This window comes from Mastigoproctus giganteus, chromosome 4 (assembly GCF_048544385.1).
Source record: "Mastigoproctus giganteus isolate SK-2022 chromosome 4, ASM4854438v1, whole genome shotgun sequence".
Classification (NCBI taxonomy): Eukaryota; Metazoa; Arthropoda; class Arachnida; order Uropygi; family Thelyphonidae; genus Mastigoproctus; species Mastigoproctus giganteus.
Window position 1 is genome coordinate 113,737,750 of NC_143578.1, and position 25,044 is coordinate 113,762,793.

At 34.1% G+C, this 25,044-nt stretch overlaps 1 protein-coding gene across 4 annotated transcripts in view; it reads left to right on the forward strand.

The window, feature by feature from the left end:
- The window catches only part of LOC150087000 (latrophilin Cirl-like), a 285,427-nt gene that overhangs the window by 231,431 nt on the left and 28,952 nt on the right, over positions 1–25,044 (forward strand). For all 4 annotated transcript variants that reach the window (XM_090372889.1, XM_090372890.1, XM_090372892.1 and 1 more), the window contains 5 exons: positions 4,367–4,416; positions 6,596–6,707; positions 11,713–11,819; positions 18,579–18,969; positions 24,042–24,145. In XM_090372889.1, the coding sequence (XP_090229015.1) occupies positions 4,367–4,416; positions 6,596–6,707; positions 11,713–11,819; positions 18,579–18,969; positions 24,042–24,145 (764 nt within the window). The remainder of the gene's footprint in view (positions 1–4,366; positions 4,417–6,595; positions 6,708–11,712; positions 11,820–18,578; positions 18,970–24,041; positions 24,146–25,044) is intronic.

The window sequence follows — 25,044 nt, forward strand, 5'->3', positions numbered from 1 at the left end:
GCTGGATATGGTAGAGGTACAGTAATTGGTGATGTAAAATTTGCCACACACTGCTATGACTCAGTACACACTCTTGTAAAGCAACCCTCCTTGCTGAAATTCCTGGATTTTGTTCTATTTTTTCTAACACCCTTTCCTCAACATCAGGTGTTATGCTTCTGGGCCTACCTGCTCGTACTGCATGTGCGAAGCACCCAAGTGCTCTAAGGCATTGTACTCTGATGAATGTGGGCCTGTTGGGTTGCCTTCAGCGGGGAAATGCTTCTTGGTACAAATGTGCAGCCTCGAGTGCACTGCCATTGGCTTTACCATACATGAAGTGCATGTCCACATACTCTTCATTGCTGTTTTGTTGTTTGTTTGTTTGTTGTTTGGTTTTTAGGAGCATTAGCAACTAAGGCCATATTGCTCTGGGGATATGCGGTGGTCATTCCCTGACCTTTCTGCATCCTCCGTATTTGGTGGTCACGGGCTTGAACCCCAGTCTAATCAAGAAGCGTGTGCTACGCACTGCTGCTCATGCCCACCTGGCTACGGAGGCGCCCCCTTCGTTGCTGTAACCTCTTTCCATGTTACTATTGTTTGACAAGTACTAGTATGCTTGCTATGTCTCAGAGCATTGAGAGAGGGGAAGGGAGAGAATGAGCATAACCTAACCTAAACAAACAAGTCAGTAGTGGATCCCAACTAGAAATGTGCAATATCTCGAAAATGATTCACTTAAGGACCCATGTTTACTAGGCTTTTTTTGCATATTGTAGTCTGTATAGTTCACCTTTAAATTATTGACCATCACTTTTAAAACACCCTGTATATATAGAATATAATAATGGTGTAACAACACCATAGACAACTCTTAAAGGAAAAAACTACGATAGTAGTGTAAAGGGCATCGTTTCAACTGTCTCATATTGTGCTCATCCTTCACAAAGAGTTGCTATGTATTGCACAACCTCGATGAAAGGTCAACAATTCTTGAAACTGTGCCATCTGGGTGGTGGTGCCCACTGAGAATAAGTAACAATAGTCTTCTCTATTAGGGAAGCATTACTTATTTGAGGTTGTGCAATACATGGTAACTCGTTGTGAAGGATGAGCACAATATGAGACACAGTTGAAATTATGCCCTTTACACTATCACTATCATAGTTTTTAAAACTATGATAGTAGTTTTTTCCTTTAAGAGTTGTCTATGGTGTTTTTACACCATTATTATATAGATAATTATAACTCTTAAAAATATTATGCCCAGTTGCATTTAGTTTTACTTAAAAATATATTTATATAGAATATTCAGGCAAGCTAAAGGTCCTTGGATGCATAAATGGTAATTGCAATGTATATAATAAAATCTATAAAAATTTAAATAACAAAGCAAGTTGGTTGGAAGGAAAAACAAGTGGGGGAAGGCACATAAGGCAAGGCTAGGTTGTAGAGTGCAAAGAGAGGGAGAGAACACTTAAAATTTGCCCATGATTTAATAATGCCTTTCTTTGTTTTAATATTTGCTATGGATTACTATATACTGTCCCATTTCAAATGATTAATGTGTAATGTAAATTAACATTTATTTTACTCTTTATTATTTTCTTCTAAACATTCAATAAGTGCTGAAAGTGAATGCATATTTTTTTCCATTTCCTTATTTTTAACATGTTTTTCTTATTGTGATATCAGCCTTATTGTATTTGTTATATAATTTGAGAGATTTCATTTCAAAATATATGAAATGAAAAAAAAAGGCTTTTTTTTTTTTTTTTTTTTTTCCATTTCATATATTTTGTCATAATTATTGCTTTTCTCTTAACTCCTATTTTCTATTGGAGCTCTTGCCAAGTGCAATTTTGTTAAATATTCAAGAATGTACACCCCCATTTCGCAATGGAATTCTTGTATTATTAGTTAATTGATTGGTAACATGATGAAAAGAAAAAAAAAAATCAGTTAATTTAAGAAATAAAAATTGAATGCACCTTGTTATGTTACTGTGTTTTGGATTCTTTGGTTCTTGAATTTTAGATAATTATGCTGAATCTCTGGTTCAGCTCAATCTTCTAAGAAATTTATGCTCCATGGTATTTACTGTTATATCAATAATTTTGACTATTCATTATCTGGAAAAATTAAAGCCCCATGGGAGCCAGATAAATAAAAGTTTACTGTATATTACTGTTACTTGCTTGAAATGTGATTCATAAAGTGCATGAAATTTGCAAACATTAAATGGAACAAGCAAAGCACAGTTGCTGAGCCTTATTATTATTTCAGAGGCATAACCATTTCAACCTGTGTTAAAAACTGTATAATATCTTTCTTATTCTTTCAAAATTCAAATTAATTTTAATATGAGGTACAACATCATCATTCCTTTTTCCTCTTAGATCATTATGAGCTTTGTTTTTAGTTATTTTAATGTCCTGTGAAATTTAGTGATTTTGGATCAACCTGATTAACAATTCATATCGAAACACCTTTTTATTTAAGCAGAACTTCTGATTCCACAGAAAATAGAGTTATCCTTGTTTTGCTCTCTAAAATATTATTATGGTCAGTCCTCGTATAGCACGATAGTTGTTGTGTTCCTAGAAACCCTCGTGCAATGCAAAATCGTGCAATAGAAACAACAGGCCCTATGGGAAAAATAGGGTTAGGTGCCGACCACCCAAGATTGAACACACATTTGTAACCAAATCATTACCAAACACAATAAATAATGGTAATAAAATACTTGCGTATTTTATTACGACTATTACGTAATAAAATATTGCTGATGCTTTTGCTTCTATCGTAAGCAAACTTGGTTTTTTTTGTTTGATTTTCTATCCAAACAGATGACAGCCGTTCCATCTCTTCCAATTCTTTGTGTATTAATCTAATGGATTTTAATTACACTTTGACTTGTTCCTGCTATGAAAGTTGTTTTTATGCATCTTTCTAATTCTCGGCGTTGCCTCATTTAGGCCTGTAGCACGTGCAATATCACACGGTCTCTCATTTCGCTCAAAGCGTTTCACAATTTCATATTTTTTCTCTATCGACAGAGGCGGACTGGCCATAAGCCTTACCGGGGAAACCCCGGTGGGCCGAAGGCCGGTGTGATTTTGGCCATAAATGCTAGTATGAGGCCACTACAAATTTTCCCAGGTAAGAATTTTTGACCCAGTCTGCCTCTGTTTATCGATATTGCTTTTCTTTTTCTCTCTGAATCTGCAGTGTCTTCACCAGGACGCTTCCTTTTCACATCTTTTAAGTATTTTACTCATTTTTAGGGAATAAAGCACAATTACAAAATGAGGAGGCACGCTTGATACACATAAAGCTGTGCGCGTGTAGCAACTGAATAAACAACACCGTAAAGGCAGAGACACACTATTAACACCTCACATTTTACTAAAGCACATTTCTGGGGGTTACTACCATAAAACAATAAAAATAATTTCCAGTTGCGTTTCTGCTAGTGGAATCTGTTATAAACTGGTAGTAAACTTGATCTAATTGCATTTGCGATAATACCGATAGCTGGAATTGTGTGGGTTTTTACGTTATTATGGTTAAATGTGTTTCCCCTTCACTGATATGAAAAACATAAATACATTTTCAGAATCTTCTCTTCATTCCTATCGTGTTGCGTTCAGTTGGGGTGATTCCGCGTTCAACTGCCATTTCTTGTAAACACAAAGGCGAATCGTGCATAAGCGAATTCGGTTCATGTTCTATAAGATATCATTCCCCTATTTATAAATTGTGTATGATCGAATTCGTGTAGTGTAAACACGTGTTATATGAGGACTGACTGTATTTCTTTTGCATTTGGAAGGAAATTAATTGAAGTAATTGAAAGCAAATAACTTATGAATTATGTGTTGACATTAAAATTATTTATATGGCACTACTATTATAAAGTTGAATAATGGAACATAGTTTTCATTTTATCCATAATTGATTTAATATATTATTGTCATTCAAGTACTGGTTTGTTTCTATTGGAAATATGTATAGCGTTTGAAATGCCTTCTGAATAGTATTAATAGTTGTATAAGTGTGTAAGTGATTATCATTTATTTGTGTAAATTGAGGTTTATCATTTATTATGAAGTAAATTGAGGTAATTTTCCAATAAAATATACCTTGGTAATTTTCATTCAAGAATATTAAGATTTAAATGGTCTTTAATAGTAATTAATTTTCTAAATTAATTTACAATGCACACTTGAACCATAAAATAAGTAGAAATTACATTATCAGATTTTGCTAATGAAACATATTTTTGTTGCACTTTTTTGCTGTTCACTAATGATGCAGATTTATTTACATACTTAAAAATTAATTTTTTATTGTAACAAAATAACTCTTTCTTTCTTTTCAGGAGGATAATGTTACCAATCCCCTTTGTGTATATTGGGATTTCCACTTGAGGTAAATTGATTATCATTTATTTGTTGAGAGTTTGAGGGTTTTTTTTTTTTTTTTTTTTTTTGCTTTCTTTGTTTTATTCTTCTGATGTATCAAAAGAACCAATAAGTAGTAGATAATTATTAAAAGAAATATGCATTCTTTGCTTTTGCTTAGCAAAGTTTGTTTAAATACACTTCTATTCATTTTAGTTGTATACATTAATCTGGGACATTGGTTTGTAGCATTAATATAATTTAATTTGCATTTTTTTACCCTAAGATGCACTTCTTTTTCCTGAAAATGATGCCTATACTTTTCCTGTTCTTATGGTCTTAAATGTATACTAAATACATGCAGAAATGTCTTTATCTTCATTCATGATTCATGGCTGGAGACAGAGTGGTCAAACCATCCAAGTGTCCTTCAAAAAAGCCAGCTATTTTATTGTGTAGCCATATATTTTCATAAATTTCAGACAAAAAAACTAATTTCATTAATTTTAAAAAGGTAACAGTTGCTATGTCTTTCAAGAAATGTGAAATCCCCTATGTCCTTGATTGCCCTGAAGATGATGTACTCTTTAAAGAAAGTGAAAGTTCAGATCATAGACAGTAAAAACATGCATTATTGGCATTTTTTAGAAAGCACATGTTAATTTGTGCTTAAAATAATAAAATGAAATATTTTTTTCCGAAACGTAGGTGTGTCTTATGATCAGTGTATCTTATTAACTGGCAAATATAGTACTTTACCATCAAAATAATGTATATATAGTGGAATACTATAACTTTCTGCATGAAAGAACAGGAAACTGAGTTTACTGAAAATTGCCTCAAATGTCTTATATTGTGAAGCAGGTAACTGAGAGTTACTTAAGTCTTACACTATAAATTAATAGCAGTGTTCCCTAAGGAATAGTATAGCCATTTTTAGGGAATTTTTTTCCCCGTCATCATTAGTTAATTAAGATTTACTAATTAAGTGCTGTCGTGGAAGGCTGGAAAAATAAGTAATGATATATTTCCACAATTTGAGAGATGTTAAAGGGAGTTTCACCACAATGTGAGATGTGCAGAAATTTGCCTTTAGCCAGCAAGTGGTTGATTGCTGGAACAAACTTCCATATGCTGTTGTGGAAGCTTAAATAAATTCAAGGAAGAACTGGACGAACTTTTGGAACAAATGGATAGGTGAATGGGAAGTGTTTTTTTTTTTTTTTTCTTTTTTGTTTTTGGCTGATGCTGTATAAGCTTGCATCCTTACATTATATGCCACTGCTAATGCTCATTTGTTACATTTACAACAAACAATGAAAAACAACAAAATAATATTGCACTTATTAACTAAATTATAAGTTTATTTTTCTCTCTTCCTCATAGAATAATTATATTGAGGGCATGACCATAGTCTAGGCATGACTACCATAGCTGAGTAGTCAGGTGAGAGTACATAAGTACACATGCTTTGAGTGACTAGGGTTCAAGCCTGGTTTAGTTAACCCTTCAGAAGGGTTAACTAAATGCTGAGGAAATCTTTGCACTTAGTTGCAATACATGCGGACATACATTTAAATTGAGAGGGGATAATTGTAAAGTAGACAGAAGAACTAGGTTAATCTATACCCAGGCACAGTTACTAATCTCGCTTTCTGCTGCACTCACTAGTTCTGTGATATTCCAATTTAGGAATTTCATTGAATGGATGATAAACTAGTTCTGAATTCTTTTTTTTTTTTTTTTTAATTTCAATTTTGTTTTCTTCATCTTATCCATAATGCACAGAATTTTGAGCTTTTCTGAGGTCAGATTTGTTTTAATTTTGTAGCTGCTGCTCATTTCTCTCCAAATAGCAACCTTAATCAAATGTTGTATAACTCCTTTATACAGAGATTACCCCTTGCCATGCTGTATTTTGTATAGGCCAGCACAATAACTTTCTTTTACCCATACACAAAGAAGTATCATTGTTTTTAATATCAGATTCTTTTAACAGTCAAAGTAACCTAATCTTATGTTTTGAATTTAAAGTTAACCATATTTTGAAATTCTGAATTGTTGGGAATTTAATCCACTTTGAAGTAGCAGTATACTGTGGAATTTTCCAGTACTAATTTAGAATATGTGAGTTTTAATTCAGACATTTTGAAATTTGAATTGGAGATGAAATTCATTCTAATTTTTCTTATGTATGGTAATTTTAGGGAATGGTCAAGTGAAGGGTGTTGGGTGCAGACATCTAATGTTACACATACAACTTGTGCCTGTAATCATCTGACTAATTTTGCTCTGGTTATGGAAGTGGCAAAGATGAAGGTAAAGTAATGTTTGAAGTTTTTGCATTGAATATTTTGAAAGATTAAAATGTGGTCAGTAGTATAAAATGGCATATTCTATATGATGAGGTTACTGAAATCAGAAAACGATGGAATATGAACTTCATTTCTCTATTTCTGACAGGAAATTTTAGCTTGGTTCTTTGTTGAGATAAAAGCATAGTAACACAAAGTTTTAAGAATAACACTTCATTCCATATAAGTATAGGGCAAAATAATTTCTTTATTTGTTATAGACAAACAAATTAAATGGTTTAAATTGATTACCATGGGTTCCCCATAACTGTTTTCTAGCAAACATTTGAGAGGATTTAAAACAACCCACTTTGGGGTGTTGTTTTTAAATATAAAAAGCAAGGTAAAAGAAAATAAACCGAAACTGAAGAATTAAGCATTTTTTTTTTTTTTAGATGAAGTAGTAATTTCAGTCAGTACTTACTTGGGGTGAAGTGTCAATCCTTAATTAAGTTGACTGATTTTAAAATAATATTAAGAATAATGGTTAGCTGATTAGATACTATAGTATTAATGCAGTATCTAATTATCTAAAATGAAGTCCTCTTTATTAGCACCTCTTTATTATCAGTATTTAAATACATAGGACATTCAGTTCATAATATAAAAGATGATAAGCTTAAATGCTAAAGTGATGGTTTAAAAATAATTTTCAACTACCACCTTTTAAGTGAGTAATTTTCACTGTTAATCGTACATTATTAACACCTCAGTGTCCATTACAGTACATATGTTTCTGTAAGGATGAGAAGTAGACACTCTGAATTTCATATTTTAAAGAAATACTTTATTTTTTGCTATAATATAGTGGTGTGCTGCTAATCATACAAAAGCAGTCACACTATTTAATTAGCAATGGACTTGCTTACTGAAACTAACTGCTCATCACATCTGCCTTGATGACTATCTAACATTTAACAGCAGGATTGCATGTGCTTGATGGAATCCATGGCAGCATGCTCTTGCCATAAAGGCACAGAATACTTGCATACAATTCAGACAGAAATATGCAGCTTTTGTTTTCCTCCTCCAAAAATTTAGAAATAGAGCAAAAATTATATTAATTACATTTTGACAACTGAACCTTAAACAACATAAGTAGGGAAATGCTAAATCACTGTACTAGCATTCATATATAATACCTGGAAAGGTACTATGAAAAGGATATTTGTTGGAAGAGATTAGTTGGGAACTAGGACATGTGCTGATATACTGCTGAGCTGTCAACCGGGATACACTTGGATGCTAAATCCAGGTCTTGTCTACGATCAGTACCTTTGGGGGGGGGGATGGATCTATCCAGAATCTCAGTAGAAATTCAAGAGAAAACATGGTGGGAACTGTTGAAAGTATTATACAAAACCCCATAAATTATGTTAGCTTCAGAATTGGTTTTTAAAAAAATTATGCTACATGGTGTTCATCTATGCTCTTTTCTCATGTTAACTCTCCTAAAATTGTGAGGGCATTAAAATGTCCTCAATTTATGGAGAACATTTAATTCAAGTCTGTAAAGAATCAATAGTTAGCAGGATCCAAAGAACTCAGAAATGTCTTGCAGCTTAACATTTTCAAACACTAGTTCCAGAAAACTTGATAATTTAAGAGTTTTGTTTGTAATCATCAAAAATATTTTTCATTTAAATTCTTCTTGCCTTATATTGATAGGACCCAAATTTCTTGACTACTTAATGATGTCGGCACATATCTTACTTATTTATGAACCCAACTATCTGTGTTTTGCCAAAATATCTCTGCTACAGTATTTTTTCAAAAAAATAATGTAGTTTCTTACTGTAAATGCTTGTTAGTCACAAAAGAATTATTATAATTAGTTTTCAGTCATTTTATACTTAATAAAGGAGAATCGTAGCATTTGTTCCACAGTGTATGAAAGTACCCTCTCCTTTATGGATAAAATAAGGTATTTCTTTAAAAATGTGAAGTTGATGTTTCCTTCTTATCTTTAGTAATGGCTGTGCCAACCATCTGCTCCAAAAAGAGAATAGAAAGCTTTATTTGTATCATAAGTGATCACCAGTATATATCTTGTCGGATTGAACATGTATGCTGCCATAAAAGTTTAATCTATTGACTGAGATGGTTTGGACATCTTCTATGCATGAATAAAGAGAGATGGCCTAAAATTTTATGAGTGGATTCCACAAGGGAAGAGAAGATGAGGATGCCCTAGAAAATCATGGAAAGTGCATTATTAGCTATGAGAGAGAGAAAGTTGAAGATGCCCAAGTCCGGCAACAAGGTGACGATCTGTCATATAAACTCGAACATAGATAGATAGTTAACAAGGACACTGGTATATTGGTTGCTAGTTATAATGAAGATGCAAAATATTTGGGGATATATCAGTATGTAAAAAGAATATTTAGTTGCTCATGGCCCTGGAATAACATGTGCCACCAATACATATTTTTCAAGATCAAGCCCATAAGCTGTTACAAAAAATGCAGCCCAGTGTTAACCTCAGCACTAGTATGTTGGTCGATTTTAAAAATATATAATTAAATGGCTACAATGAACATGTAAACTCTTCTACTTATCTTGGGGCGAAAGGAGTGCAAGAAGAACTTTTTTAAGATTATATTTATAATAATAACATTATTAACAGCCCAGTGGAAATTTGTGAATTAGTTTCACGGAAAAATTGGGTGATTTAGATGATATTTAAGCTTGAGATTTTGATTCCAAAAATATACATATACTTGTTTATTGTACAAGTTTAGTGATGAGATATTTCTCTAAATTTTTCATGCATTAACACAGTTGTGCTTTATATTTAATATATGGAGGGTCAATCAAATAATGTGTTAATGTCTTAATCCTCTCCCATATAATATGTCATGGGTATGACATATTATATGAGTATTATAGGTGAGAGGGAAGGTGAGTCTTGGGTTCAGTAAACTAACTTTACAGTCAAAAATTATTGATTATATTTTTCCTTGAATACTGAAAAAACTTATTAGAAATAATTTTTATTATTTTTATAAATTTTTAGAATTATTATGCAGTATCATTAGATTTTAAATTTGTTTTGATTATAATTTTTTTTAGTGATGAGTTAAGATTGTATAATAATAGCAACATTAATGCTATATCTATTAAAAAACGAATAGCATTTTTGTCATATATGTTGTATTTGTATTTTGTAAGGCACATTTAAAAACCAATGGATAGATAGTAATTACTAAAAGATTTTATAACCAACTATAAGAAATACTAATAATGGCACTAATGACATTAAGAGTAGGAGATCTGCAAACTTACTTAACAAGTTCAGGGCAATGTTGAAATAAGTTGTGAGTTAGGATTAAATTTGAAAGTGTCTGCAGTTCTGCCCAGACACGACAGGAGAGAGTATACGATGAAAGTCTTGTCAATTAATTCAGCCGTGGAGAGATTGTGCAAAGCTCATGGGGTAGAATTTTTCTTAGCGTGGTCTATGCTTGTTAACAGGAGAGACTGCTTCTATGGGGATGGACTATGCTTAAGTAGAAAGGCTGCAAGAATATTTGCTGATGCTATTGAGGCAGTATTAAGTAGGTTGGGAAAATGCTAGCTTGGGGAGAATACACAGACTAATAGATTAACAATAGCCACAGGCAGGGGTGAAAGTGATTCTTGTACTGCTTCTATTGGAATGAGCAGCAGCCTTGCTTTCAAAGCTGGGGATTTCAAGAACTGCTGGGTGTCATCATGAAACAAGTAAATACATGGGCCGCATTAGGGTAACTAAGAGTAAGAACAGGTGCATGTACACTAATGCTAGGAGTATAGTAAATAAATTCGATGAATTTGAAGTGCTGGTTAAGACATCAAGTATGGATATTGTTGGGATATCAAAGATGTAATGTCATACAGGTATAACTTGAATGCAGAATTTGAATTTGGGGAGTAAAATGTGTACAGAAAGAACAGACAGGATAGGAGGGGGATTATGCTCTTAGTTAAGGAGCACATAAAATCTGAGGCAGTGCATCGAGTTGACATGGGCGGCCAGTGAAATGTTGAATCAGTTTGGTGTGACATAAGCACCGGGAAAGCAAAAATGAGAGTGAGTGTGTTATGAGCCTAATGACTGGGATGAGATGACAAACAGCTGCACAGAGAAATAGAGTGGGTCAGTAAATCAGAATGTCTTCTTATAAGGGAGGATTTTAACTTTCCAGATATTGACTGGAACTTGTGGGTTGGTCACTCACAGACTAGCAAGACCTTTGTGGATTTATTGGATGATTGTTTTCTACAGTAGCATGCTAGAGGGGCAACAAGGGAGATTAATACTCTTTATCTCATTATCAGCAGTGATTATTCATTCATTAAGAATCTGGAGATAAAAACCACTAGGTTTTTACCTGCATATAAAAGAAAACATTAAAATCAAGCAATATAAAATACTTTAAAATGACTGTCCACTATTTCTTCAAGAAAGTTGTCAATGATAGTGAAACTGTCATAATGTTTCTGGACATCCACACAAACTATTAAAAGAAATTAAGAAAATATTAAAATTGGAATTAGAAAATGTTTAATGCTCTACTGTAAAACAGTCAGTTCAGTAGGAAGAGAAATACAGGACTTTCTTTCAGGGTGTAATGATAACCATACAAACTGTATGAACCAACAGCAGTAACTAGGCATGCAACTTATTGGAGTTCAAGAAAAAATTGGGATGTTATATAATACTTCCACTATGATAACACAAAAAAGCAGTGACATAAACTGAAGTGCTGATTATAATAAATGTAGATTTTTTTCTGTGTATTAGTATATGCCTGATCGGAACTTCATAAAAGTGATAACATTATCTATGGTCACAATACGAAAAATACACTGTATTACATATCATAATATTTTCATTTTTATTATAGCAGTAAATAGTAGCATAGAATATATATGAGAAAAGAAATAAATAATAAAACATGTCAATAACATCATTTACATTTCAGAGTCCAGGTGTTCACAAAGAAATGCTGCAGATAATCATTTCTGTTGGGTGTGCTACGTCTGCTGTGTGTTTGCTTTTAACTGCCTTCATTTTTCTACTACTGTTAAGGTAAGCATTTAAAAATAGAATTGGATTAAAACACGTAAGTGGGCTTATCTCTGGCTAATTAAATGTTAACCATAAGATGTGTGTTCTTGGTTTTATAACAAACAATGGCAAGGAAATTTCTCCTTCATTGTAATGTATGTAATCTTAACTTTAATTCTCTATGTCAAAAGACATATGTTTTTCTAAAACTTTTGATTTAAATTTAGTAGTATAACATTATTTTGTGATTTTCTGATTAATTTGGTGTATTTATTCTTTACTCGGCCTTGTAATTGCATAAAAGTATCGGTAAAGGTTTCCACGTGTTTCAACTCCGCTAACCGTTCGTAATTTTCCCGCCTTTGTGATACGATATACCGTACTAGATAGCGTTAGTTCGTTAGCAGTTAAATTGTACGTTTAAATAAATACATATAACGACTTAGATTACAAACGTAATATAATTAATTTTATTTAACATAATTAATTATACATATAACCACTTAGGTTACGTAACATAAATAATTAGTAAAAACAAATAATTAATACATAACTTGATACGAAAGTTATATAAAGGGATTTCGCAGATAACACTCGTTACTGAAACGTAAATATTTCGTAGATAACACTCGTTACTGAAACGTAAATATTCCGTAGATAACACTCGTTACTGAAACATAAATATAGCGTTATAACTGTGTTTGGATACAAGTTTAGGATTTAATTTTGTACAGAAATTGAAATTTTATTGAAAGTAAATCTAAATCATGACTCAAACCAGAGCAGCAAAGCAAAGGGCTCAAGCTAATGGGAATGCTGTGGCCCAGGGGAGAACTGAGGGGGGCAGTTGTCCTCTGAATCACAGCCTTGTAAGATGCACTATTTGCTTGATGTTTGCGGAGCAGTCAAGTATGGGACATGATACTGCCATGGGGGATGTCTTTGTGTGTGTGCGATGCAAGGAGTGTAAGGAGATAAGGCGACAACTCAGCGTTGTTATGGGCCTATATGAGAGCTTGAAGGATAGGGTGGATGCCCTCGAAGGATTACAAGTGAGGGGCCCATCAAGCTCTCAGCTGCCCACACCAATGCCAGAGCTTGCACTTGGTCATCGCGGAACACAGCGGCAGCCCCCAAGGCAGAATGCGCTGGTCCCAAAGGAACTAGTAGTTGTTGGTGACTCTATTGTCAGGGAAACGGGAAACATGCTTTGTAAAAAGGATAGGTGGAATAGGACCAGGGTATGTCTGCCAGGGGCAAAAGTTGATGACGTTGTAGAGCGGATATCATCTTTTAAGGGCACAAAAGGTGATATAGTTGTACACGTTGGCACTAATGACATTAAGAGTAGGAGACCGGCGGAATTACTTGACAAGTACAGGTCACTGATGAAAAAAAGCCGTGAATTAGGGTTGAAATTGAAAGTGTCTGCAATTCTGCCCAGACACGATAGGAGGGAGTATATGATGAGAGCCCTGTCAATCAATTCGGCCCTGGAAAGATTGTGCAGGGCTCAAGGGGTAGAATTTTTTTCAGCCTGGTCTGTACTTGTTAACAGGAGAGACTGCTTCTACAGGGATGGGATACACTTAAATAGAAAGGGTGCAAGAATGTTTGCTGATGCTATCGAGGCAATGTTAGGTGGGTCGGAAAACTGCTAGATTGGGGGGATACAAGGACTAATAGATTAACAGTAGCCACTGGCAGAGGTGAAAGTGATTCTTGCACTGCTTCTATTGGAATGAGCCGCAGCCTGGAAAATAAGATGCAGGATATTTCAGAGACTGCTGGGAATCATTGGGGTACAAGTAAACACATGGGTTGTGTTAGGGTAGCTAAGAAAAAGAACAGGTGCATGTATACTTGTGTGTACACCAATGCTAGGAGTTTAGTAAATAAATTTGATGAATTTGAGGTATTGCTCAAAACATCAAAGGCAGATATTGTGGGGATTTCAGAGACGTGGTGTCACACAGATATAAGAAATGCAGAACTGGAATTTGGGGAGTACAATGTGTACAGAAAGGATAGATAGGAAGGGAGGAGGGGTTATGCTATTAATTAAGAAACACATAAAATCCAAGGAAGTGAAGCCAGTCGACATCGCTGGACAGTGCAGTGTCGAGTCAGTTTGGTGTGACATAAGCATTGGGAGATCAAAATTGAGAGTAGGAGTGTGCTATAGGCCTAATGACTCTGATGAGTATAATAAGAAACTGTTCGGAGAAATAGAGTGGGCCAGTAAATCAGAGAGTCTTATAATGGGGGATTTTAATTTCCCAGATATTGACTGGAATTTGGGGGCTGGTCACTCACACAGTAGCAAGGCTTTTGTGGATTTATTGGATGATTGTTTTCTACATCAGCATGTTCGGGAGGCAACTAGAGGGAGTCATACTCTTGATTTGATTATCAGTAGTGATTCTTCATGCATTAAGAATCTGCAGATAAATGAACCACTTGGTGGCAGTGATCACAGTGTGCTGAAGTGGGAGTTACTCAAAGAGGTAACTACCATTAGGGGTAAAGGGAAGGGGTATTGCTTTCGTAAAGGCGACTACAATGGACTGAGACAGTATTTAAATTCTATACAGTGGGATCAACTGATGATATTGCCAACAGCAAATTCAAAATGGGAAGCATTCAAAGAACTTATCATGGAAGCTACTAGGCTTTACATACCAACTAAGAAATATTGTTCAAGGTTTAGGCCTAAATGGTTGTCAGATGAACTAATGAGGCATATGGCAGAGAAGAAAAATGCATGGGATACATACAAATTAACACGTGACACGGATGCCTATGATAGATACAAGTTGATCTGTAACCAAGTTACAAAGGAGGTTAGGCAGGCGAAGGCAGATTACGAGAGATCCTTGGCAAGGGATGCGAAGAAAAACAGCAAAGAGTTCTTTACTTATGTAAACTCTAGAAGGAAGGGGATGAATCAGATTGGTCCACTTGAGATCGATGGGTCAACTGTTGATGACCCTGCTCGGGTAGCTAACAAACTAAATGAATATTTTGCATCGACATTCACACACGAGGAGTTATTCAGCGAGGGGAATGCCAGAGGTGTATTCAACTCTAGCAGTAAGCTAGAGAATCTTGTAATAACTGAGAGCAAAGTGGAGGAGAAATTGTTGAAGATAAACACAAGAAAGGCACCTGGGGTGGATGGGATCTATCCAGTTATATTAAAAGAGGCAGCAAAGGAGGTAAGCAAACCCTTAGCCATAATTATGAGAGCTTCCTTGGACTCAGGGGAGGTACCCATTGACTGGAGATGTGCAAATGTGACCCCAATTCACAAAGGGGGATCAAAGGCTGACACAAGTAATTATAGACCTGTGAGTTTAACTTCTGTTCCCGGAAAATTAATGGAGGCACTGGTGAAAGAAGCACTGCAGGATCATCTAGACAAGACTTCAGTTATAGCTAGGACACAGCATGGTTTTGTTAAGGGGAAGTCTTGCCTGACCAATTTGATTGGATACTATGATGCAGTCACACAAGAACTGGATGCAGGGAATAACTTTGATATTATATACTTGGATCTTAGAAAGGCTTTTGATACTGTTGCACATGGAAGACTGCTGCACAAATTGGAGCAGTGTGGCATTGGAGGCAAGTTGCTGCTATGGATAAAGGGGTGGTTGAGGGGGAGAAGACAGAGAGTGGTAATCAATGGACACTGCTCATCGTGGACTAATGTTATTAGTGGAGTCCCTCAGGGTTCAGTATTGGGGCCTTTATTGTTTTCTGTATTTATAAATGATATTGATGATGGTATATCAGGCTTAATGTCCAAGTTTGCAGACGATACGAAGGTTGGCAGGGTTGTCAAGGACACTACTGACACTATGCTGCTGCAACAGGATTTGGAAAGGTTGAGCAGATGGGCTTCGAGGTGGCAAATGAAGTTTAACATTGACAAATGTAAAGTACTACATATGGGAAACAGCAACCCCAGAGCAACGTATCAACTCTGTGGTACTACACTGACAGTGGTAGAGAATGAAAGGGACCTGGGGGTGGTGGTGCAGGCAGATATGAAGTTCTCTGAGCAGTGCAGACGAGCTGCGAGAGTAGCTCATGGTGTATTGTCAATGATATATAGGAATTTTTCTAGCAGGGATAAGGAGGTGATTATTCCCTTGTATAAGGCAATGGTCAGGCCACACCTAGAGTACTGTATACAGGCCTGGAGGCCTCATTTCAGGAAGGATGTAGAGCTGCTGGAACGAGTACAGAGAAGGGCAACTAGATTGGTGAATGGGACAAAGGGGTTCTCTTACGAAGAAAGGCTTAAGTTTTGCAAATTACAGTGTCTGGAAACTAGGCACCAGCGGGGTGATCTGATAGAGGTGTACAAAGCCTTGAATGGTTTGAGCATGCTCAATGCTGATGGGATTCTTCCTCTAGCTCAGAAAAATCACCTGAGAGGGCATAAATTCAAATTGAGGAAAGACAGATGTAGGATAGATGCGCGGAAATTTGCCTTTAGCCAGCGGGTGGTTGGTGGGTGGAACAGACTTCCATCCCCTGTCGTGGAAGTTGATAGCCTAAATAAGTTTAAGGCTCAGCTGGACAGGTATTTCGAACGAACAGAGGGGTGAAGTGGAAGTGGTTATTTTTATTTATTTATGTTACTTTTTTTTTTTTTTTTTTTTTTTTTGGCTGATGCTGCATAAGCTTGCTTTCTTGCATCAAATGCCTCTACTAATGCTAATGCTAAAGAAAAAAAAAGCTGAGAAACAAGATCTGCAGTTCCTTCTGAGTAATCTTCAGTTTCACTGTTCCTTTAACTGATAAGAATTTTTATGTTATAATACAGTGGCATTACTTTTAAAACAATGCATAAATATCATCCTAAAACTGAAACTGGACTATTTAACAGAATTATCATTTAAAGACCAGCAACATTATCTTCTGAGTGTAAGGTTTTTTCCATATGTTTACAGACCAATGTTATGAGATATTTTCTGGATTTTGCTGACTTTTCTTATTTTGTGTGTTATAATTATATTCAGACTCATTAATTTATAAATTAATTAAATGCAAGCCAAGTTGTCATTAGTTTTCATTATGGACAGCTGAAATTACTTCACCAGAAAGAGGAAGTTCTGTAACCAATGAAATTCTCCATAATTAGTTCTGTAGCATGTAAACCACCCAGTATTGTTGAATGACTATGGTGGTATTGTGAAGGAAATCCTTTAACTAATAAAAATTTTCACCATATAATATTTTTATATTATAAAACGGTGGCAAAACTTATATCCTTGATCTTCCACTGCTAGTATGTCATCTAACAGATATCACTTTTTAATTTTTTTTAAAAGTTTGAATGAAATCATCCTCCTTATGTACCTTTGCTTAACAATATTCTCTTATTATGTAGTACATTATACAGTATTTTCTGGATATGAAGTTTTCTGAGCAGTGCAGACAGCCTAGCTGCCAGAGCAGCTCATGGGGTCATGCAAATGACATACAGGAATTTTGCTATTAGGGATAAGGAGGTGATTATCCCTTTGTATAAGGCAATGGTCAGGCCACACCTTGAGTACTGCATACAGGTCTGGAGGCCTCATTTCAGGAAGGATGTAGAGCTGCTGGAATGAGTACAGAGAAGGGCAACAAGATTGGTGAGAGGAACAAAGGGTTACTCTTACCAAGAATGGCTTAAGTTCTGCAAATTGCAGCATCTAGGTACCTGTGAGGTGATCTGATGGAGGTGTATAAGGCCTTGAATGGTTTGAGCAAGATCAATGCTGATGGGATTCTTTCTCTTGTTCTGATTATTTACTTGAGGGGGCATAAATCAAATTGAGGAAAGACAGTTGTAGAATAGATGTGCAGAAATTTGCCTTTAACCAGTGGGTGGTTGATTGCTGGAACAAACTTTCATCTGTTGTTGTAGAAGTTGATAGCTTAAATAATTTCAGGGAAGAACTGGACAAACTTTTGGAGTGAATGGATGGGTGAAATAGAAAGTGTGTTTTTTTTTTTTTTTTTTTGGCTGGTGCTGTACAAGCTTGCTTTCTTGCATCGTATGCCTCTATTAATGCTAACTGCTCATCTTTCTTGCAAATCATACACGTATATACTCCAAAGCTCGTGCTGAAGTTGTAGAGAGGCCTGAGATGCACAGAGAGAGAGAGAGAGTATGCTGTAATCCTTAAGCTTACTGTTACAGTTGCTGCTTTCATTGTTTAGACTAACTACTTTGTTCATGCTATAGAAACCTGTTTGAAGAATATTTGCATGTAGGGTTTTAAGAGTGTACTTATAGGATCCATATCACAAGCTTCAATAGACACATGCATTTTAAAGCTGATTTGCAAGAAGGAAACTGACCAGAGCAGCAGTAATTCAGAACTGATGCTTTGATCAGTTTTTGTTCTTGTGAACCAGTCATTAATTTAATTTAATTTTGTAATTTACATGATGTCACAATGTTACTTTAATTTCCTCACTAACCTGAAAAGTTAAATTTTAGAACATAAATTTCTTTACGTTTCTATTTTGAACAGAGATTGCATACTAAGATATTGATCTTTATAAAATTTCAGGTGTAACATTTCTTTCTTTTTAAAGCTATATAATATTATATTTTCAAAGTTTATCTTTAAGAATTTTCCATTTTATAAACTGGCAAAGCAAAACTGTGTTTATAAAATTTTGCTATTATAAAATTTATTTATGTTGACTAATTGGTTATTTTTGTTTTTACTTTATTACTTGTATTTTAATAAATGTATTTCTTTGTTCTAGGGGCCTGAAAGGAGATCGAATCACTATTCACCGAAATCTTTTTCTCTGTTTGCTTATGTCTGAGGTTATTTTGATGGGAGGAATTGATAGAACATCTGTTCGGGCAGCATGTGGTGTAATTGCAGCATTATTGGATTATTTCTTGCTAGCTACATTGGCTTGGACTTTTTTGGAGTGCTTCCAGTTATATGTGGTTCTAGTAGAAATGTTTGAATCTAACAAGTCACGCTGGTTATGGTATTATGGTTTAGCATATAGCATACCAGGATTAATAGTGAGTATTGCAGCTATTATAGACTCTTCTAGTTATGGAACTGAACGTCACTGTTGGCTAAGAGCTGACAACTATTTTATCTTCAGCTTCATTGGTCCTGCAGTTGGCATCTTTTTTGTGAGTATATACACAGCTTATTATTTTTGTATTTTTCTGATATGAAATTTCTAGATGTATTTTTGGCACTAAAAAGAGAAATATAGCCATGCACCAATTATCTTGACTAATTGGAATTAAGGGTGATATAGTTGATCAGAAATTCAGATAATTGGAGATTGTTAAGAAATTATGATGTAATATTTGAAGTAACTACTATATTTGAATATATAAGTGCAATGGATATGTGTATTTTCAGCATAGTATATTTTAAAATATTATTCATATGATAGTCAACAAAATAAACACAAAATGTAATTTTAAGGGAAGAACTGAATGCTGATCAGCACACTGATCAGATTAGCTCATCCACCATAATTTGTACATGAACTATTCAGATCATTGTGAGCTAGGAATTGTCCCTGAGTTCATGTGTCAAACTAGTACAGATTTTATACAAAACTCTTTATAAAGCTCTTAAATTCTAGACAGCAATGGCAAGTTTTATTATAATATGTGGATACTTCTAAAAAGATATCTTATAACAGAAGTTTAGATATAAACAGTATATAGAACTAATATATGTATGCATATTACACTCTTACATTCATACACATACCTGTCTGTAAAGAGTGAGATGGAAACTTCTAACAGTTATTTAAAATATTCTGATTTCTAAAACAATATAACTTAAATTTTTATCACTAAAATTATATGCATATGATTTTTGTAAAATATTATATAATATAGAATATATTATGCAAAATTTTTAATTATATGTATTCATTTATGCATTATAAATTACAACAAAGTTTTACGCATAAAAATGCACATCTTGTGTAAAGGAAATTAACTATAATATTATCTAAGCAGCCATAATTTGATCTCATTAATAAGGTAATTGTTTAAGTTATCCTGTTGTTCCTCAAGATAAAATTTACTCTAGTTGTGTGAGCTGTGAAGCTACTGTACAGTGTATCAGTATATATTTATATCACTTTGATTTGCAGTTACATAATCTCACACATAAAAAGAACAGACTCTCCTTGCATTCACTTAACTTGACTCTCTGGATTAACTGTCTTCTTTCTGGGACTCTTCCCTTCTCCCCTCCCTCCCTTTATTAGCTACTTTAAGTTCATCCAATTGTCATAAAACAGCTATCCTACCAAAAGTTTTAATCTAAGGCTAGTATAAAATTGTTTTTTACTGTCTAAGTAGTAATTCATTTGCCTATGGAAATAAGCCAAAATAATGACATCAGTTACTTTTGTGCTAATTATTTAAGCATATCATCACACAATGCTTCTGACTTGCACTTTAGTACTAATTTTACAATGGTTTGATAGTGAGTGTATGATTTTAAGTGAAAATGAGAGGGAGAATATCTTTGTAAGCAAAATAACTGTCTTGTTTCCTATTTCTACCTGTTTCCAATACCAAAAACTGCATTGTTAAACATTAAAAATGAGTTTTACAAACTGTGATTTTTAATATTTAATAGGGCAAGTTTTTGTGGCTGATATTATTCGACCCTATTCAGTATTGTAGACCATTCTAAGAGTGTTGTCGGCAAAAAGAAAAGGGTTAAAATCATTGATAAGGTCTATAATAGTACATCTGTAGTGTTCTCTTATATATCTGTACATCATCTCTTATTATATATATTTCTACAACAGAATTAAGAACAACTTAATTACAAATTTTATTACACTTTAAACTATTACAGCTTAATTACAAACTTTATATTGATATTTCTATAATTGATAAATTGTTGTTTTTATGTTTAATAAAAGCAAGTTATGATTTTTTTATTCTGCATTTTTTAAATTGTGTCCTCAACTCCACTGTATTAATCAGTTTTCAAATATCTTGCCTGATTCTGTATAGTCTTATTGCTCATCTATAATAATTAAGTGGGAGTCAGCTGTATTGTAAATAAACAGCTAATTAATGTTTTTTCTACGAAGAAAAAAAAAATCATTAATTTAATAAATTTTATGTAGATAATTGTTGTTTTTCTCAAATTTATTACATTGTAAGCAAGAATCAAAAGAGTGCTGATTTTTTAACTGATATTTATTTTTACTTAAACAAATTTTTGAAAATGTCATTACAGCATCTTTCTTAAACTTACATTTGGCAAAAAAAAAAAATTCAAAGAGAAATAACTATTCATGGGCCCTGTTTATAAATTTCCAATGATTATGAGATAAAAATTATCAAAACTTAGGTTGCAAAAAAAAAGAAAGAAGAAGACATGAACATCTTACAAGTTTAATAGTAAGAAAATAGTGAAATACTCATAACGTCTTTGCTGTAGTTTTATAATTTATGAATTAAATAAATATTTTCGTGACCAGCAGCTGGTTTTGGTGCAAAAATCTATTTAAAGAAAACTGTAAAATTATTGCCATTATGAATATGGTATTGAGCATATTATATTATTAGTGGCCACAAGGAAAAGAAAAAAAAAAGGTATCTAGTCTTTTATCTAATTTTTGGATGATTGGATAGACCATCTTGCAGCCCTTAACATAATGCTTTCTAAACTTTTCTGATGCACTATATACATCCCAAAAATATTTCAACACCTCACCCTTTTTGTTCCTTCTCTTTAAGTTGATGGTAAATGCAGCATTACAGTTATTAGCTTTCAGAGAGAAAGAATGTGTCCAGGATCTCCTGGCTACTGAGTGTGAAGCAAGTAAAGAAAGTAATGTAATTTTTGATATATTACTCAATAGCTGTATCTTAATTAGACAGTTACATCAGTATATGCATGAAAGAGAATCAAAGTGAAAATAATACTGATATACAAAATTTGGTGACACATCTTTTTTGGAAGGCTGTGCCCTAATGCACCAGAAATAATTTGCACAGTGAATAACAGGTGTATAAGACATCTGATTATAGATATTCTCTCTGTCTCTCTTTCTTTTCTCTCACAAAGGAGGTCACACAAGCGAAGGCATATTATGAGAAATCTTTGCCAAAGGATGCAAAGACTTCTTTACTTATATAAATGCTAGAACGAAGGGATGAATCAAATTGGTCCACTCAATATCGATGGTTTGGCTTGTTGATGATCCTGCTCAGGTTTCTGACAAACTGAATAAGTATTTTGCATTTACATTCACAAATGAGGAATTCTTTAGGGAAGTAGATGGCAGCAGTTTATCATACTCTAACAGAGAGCTGTATGATTTTGTAATAACTGAGAGGAAAATGGATGAGAAACTGTTTAAGTTAAACATAAGAAAGGCACCTGGGGTGGATGGGATCTATCCAATTATATTAAGGGAGGTAGCAAGGGAAGTAAGCAAACCTTTAGTCATAATTATGAGAATATCCTTGGATTCAGGGGAGGTCCCAGCAGACTGGAGATGTGTAAATGTATCCCCAGTTAACAAAGGGGATCAAAGGGTTACATGAGTAATTGTAGGCATGTTAGTTTAACTTTTGTTTGTTCCAGGGAAAATAATGAAGTCACTGGTAAAAGAAGTAATGCAGGATCATTTACAAAAGGCTGCAATTATACTTCAGGCACAGCATGGGTTTGTTAAGGGGAAATCTTCTGACCAATTTGATTGGATACTGTGATGAGGTTACAAAGGAACTGGATGCAAAAATAATTTTGATATCATATACTTGGATTTCAGGACAGCTTTTGATACTGTTACACATAAAAGACTGCTGTACAAATTGGAGCAGTGTGGCATTAAGGTCAAGTTGCTGTTATGGATAAAGGGATAGTTGAGTGGGAAAAGACAGTGAGTTGTAATCAGTGAACATTGCTGTTTGTGGACTAATGATATTGATGAAGGCATATCAGGCTTAATGTCCATGTTTGTAGATGATGCAAAGGTTGGCAGGGTGGTTAATGATTAGAATGACAATATGCTACTGCAACAGGATCTAGAAAAATTAGGCAGATGGGTCTGAGAAATGATAAATGCAAGGTACTGTATATGAGTAACATACCAACTGTGTAGTACTGCACTCAGGGGAATGGAAAATGAAAAAGACCTGGGATGTAATTTTCCAGTCAGATATGAAGTTCTCTGAGCAATGCAAACAGGCTGCCAGGACAGCTCATGGGGGTTTTGTCAATGATATACAGGAATTTTGCTAGCAGGGGTAAGGAGGTGATTATCCCATTGTATAAGGCAGTGTTCGGTCCACATCAATTACTGCATACAGACCTGGATGTCTCATTTTAGGAAGGATGTAGAGCTGCTGGAGTGAGATTGGTGAACAAAACCAAGGAGTTGGTCTTATCAAGGCAGGCTTCAGTTCTACAAATTGCATTGTCTGGAGAAGAAGCATCTGTGAAGTGATCTGATTGGGGTGTTTAAGGCTTTGAATGGATTGAGCAAGCTCAATGCTAATGGAATTTTCTTCCTTTTGCTGAGACCACACATATTGAAATTGAGGAAGGATGGTTGCAGTATAGATGTGTGGAAGTGAACCTTTAGCCAGCAGATGGTTGAGTGCTGGAACAAACTTCCATCTGTTGCTGTGAAAGTTGATAGCTCAAATAATTTCAAGGAAGAACTAGACAAACTATTGAAGTGAATGAATAGCTAAAATGGGATGTGTGTGTGTGTTTTTTTCTGTGTGATGCTGTATAAGCTTGCTTTCTTGGCCTAAAAGACTTGGATTGTTTCACTTTTTTCTTTTTATTTTTTTTTTGTAAGAGTATATGCAATATAAATTTTTCTATCGATCTGTAACTATGGCTTTCTTGATAATACCTATTGCATATATTTACAATTTCATTTAAATGAGTAATCTGTAGACCTTTAGAATAAAAACTGATATTTAAAAAAAATGGGATTTTTGGTATTCAGCCTTACAAAGTTATTTCAGAGGTAAAAGTGAAATTAGTGTTTACAGCATATATGATTTGAGTTGAACTGCTGTGCTGTGTTCTGTTTAGTGAAATTTTTAAATTTGATCAAGTTACTCCTTTATATCCCAGATCTATACTGTTAAAAGTTAAGATGCATTAAATTTGTTTATTTGTTATCTGGAAGCCAGGATAAACATTGGCATCTTCAATTGATATTTGTTTATTGTTTGTTGACTAGGGTGGAACAGTATTTCTTTGTGTAGCAGCTTGTATATTATGTCACCAGTCTGGTATTACAACTACTGTTAAGGGCAAAGAAGAGGCTAAATTAGCAACTGTGAAGTAAGTTTTTTTTTTGCAAAGCATTTTTTACTTTGTTTTATATATAACAATGTTTTGGAAGCCACGAATCACTGCATATTCATATATAACACCACAATAGCTTATAATGAAAATTGTAAGCTATTGTACTTGGTATTATAATAAGTGATAGTAACCATTAGAGTTACTATCACTCATTTGTAGAGGTCTATGTTTAGAGAGTAGAGGAGTTTTTAAAGACCACTTCAGTTGGTGCAGTAGTTTGTCATGCAAATAAATCTTTACATGACCAGCAGCTGGTTTTGGTGCAAAAATCTATTTAAAGAAAACTGTAAAATTATTGCCATTATGAATATGGTATTGAATATGTTATATTATTAGTAGCCACAAGAAAAAAAAAAAGTATCTATTCTTTTATCTAATTTTTAGATGATTGTTAGACCCTCTTGCAGCCCTTAACATAATGCTTTCTCTAAACTTTTCTGATGCACTATATACATCCCAAAAATATTTCAACACCTCACCCTTTTTGTTCCTTCTCTTTAAGTTGATGGTAAATGCAGCAGTACTCAATTGTATCAGTCTGAAAACATGTAGAGAACTAATCTTATGTGAAGGGAGAAGGGTTTCTTCTGCCTGTTATTCTGGATTTTTCAGCTTGCAGAACATGCATTGTCCATGAACACACTTGTAAAATCATAATAAAATTGCATGATTTGGCTTCAAACTCTGATGTGCCTTAAAACCAATACAAAAATTTAAAACAATTATATATATTTTTTATTGATAGGTAAATAAATAAATATACAAGGTGTTTCAACTGAACAAATGTAAGATCATATTCTTCAGCTAAAAATAGTAAAAAATAATCTCTCATGTCTCTCAAAAAAGTTTTTTTTATTTACAAGATATTAAATAAA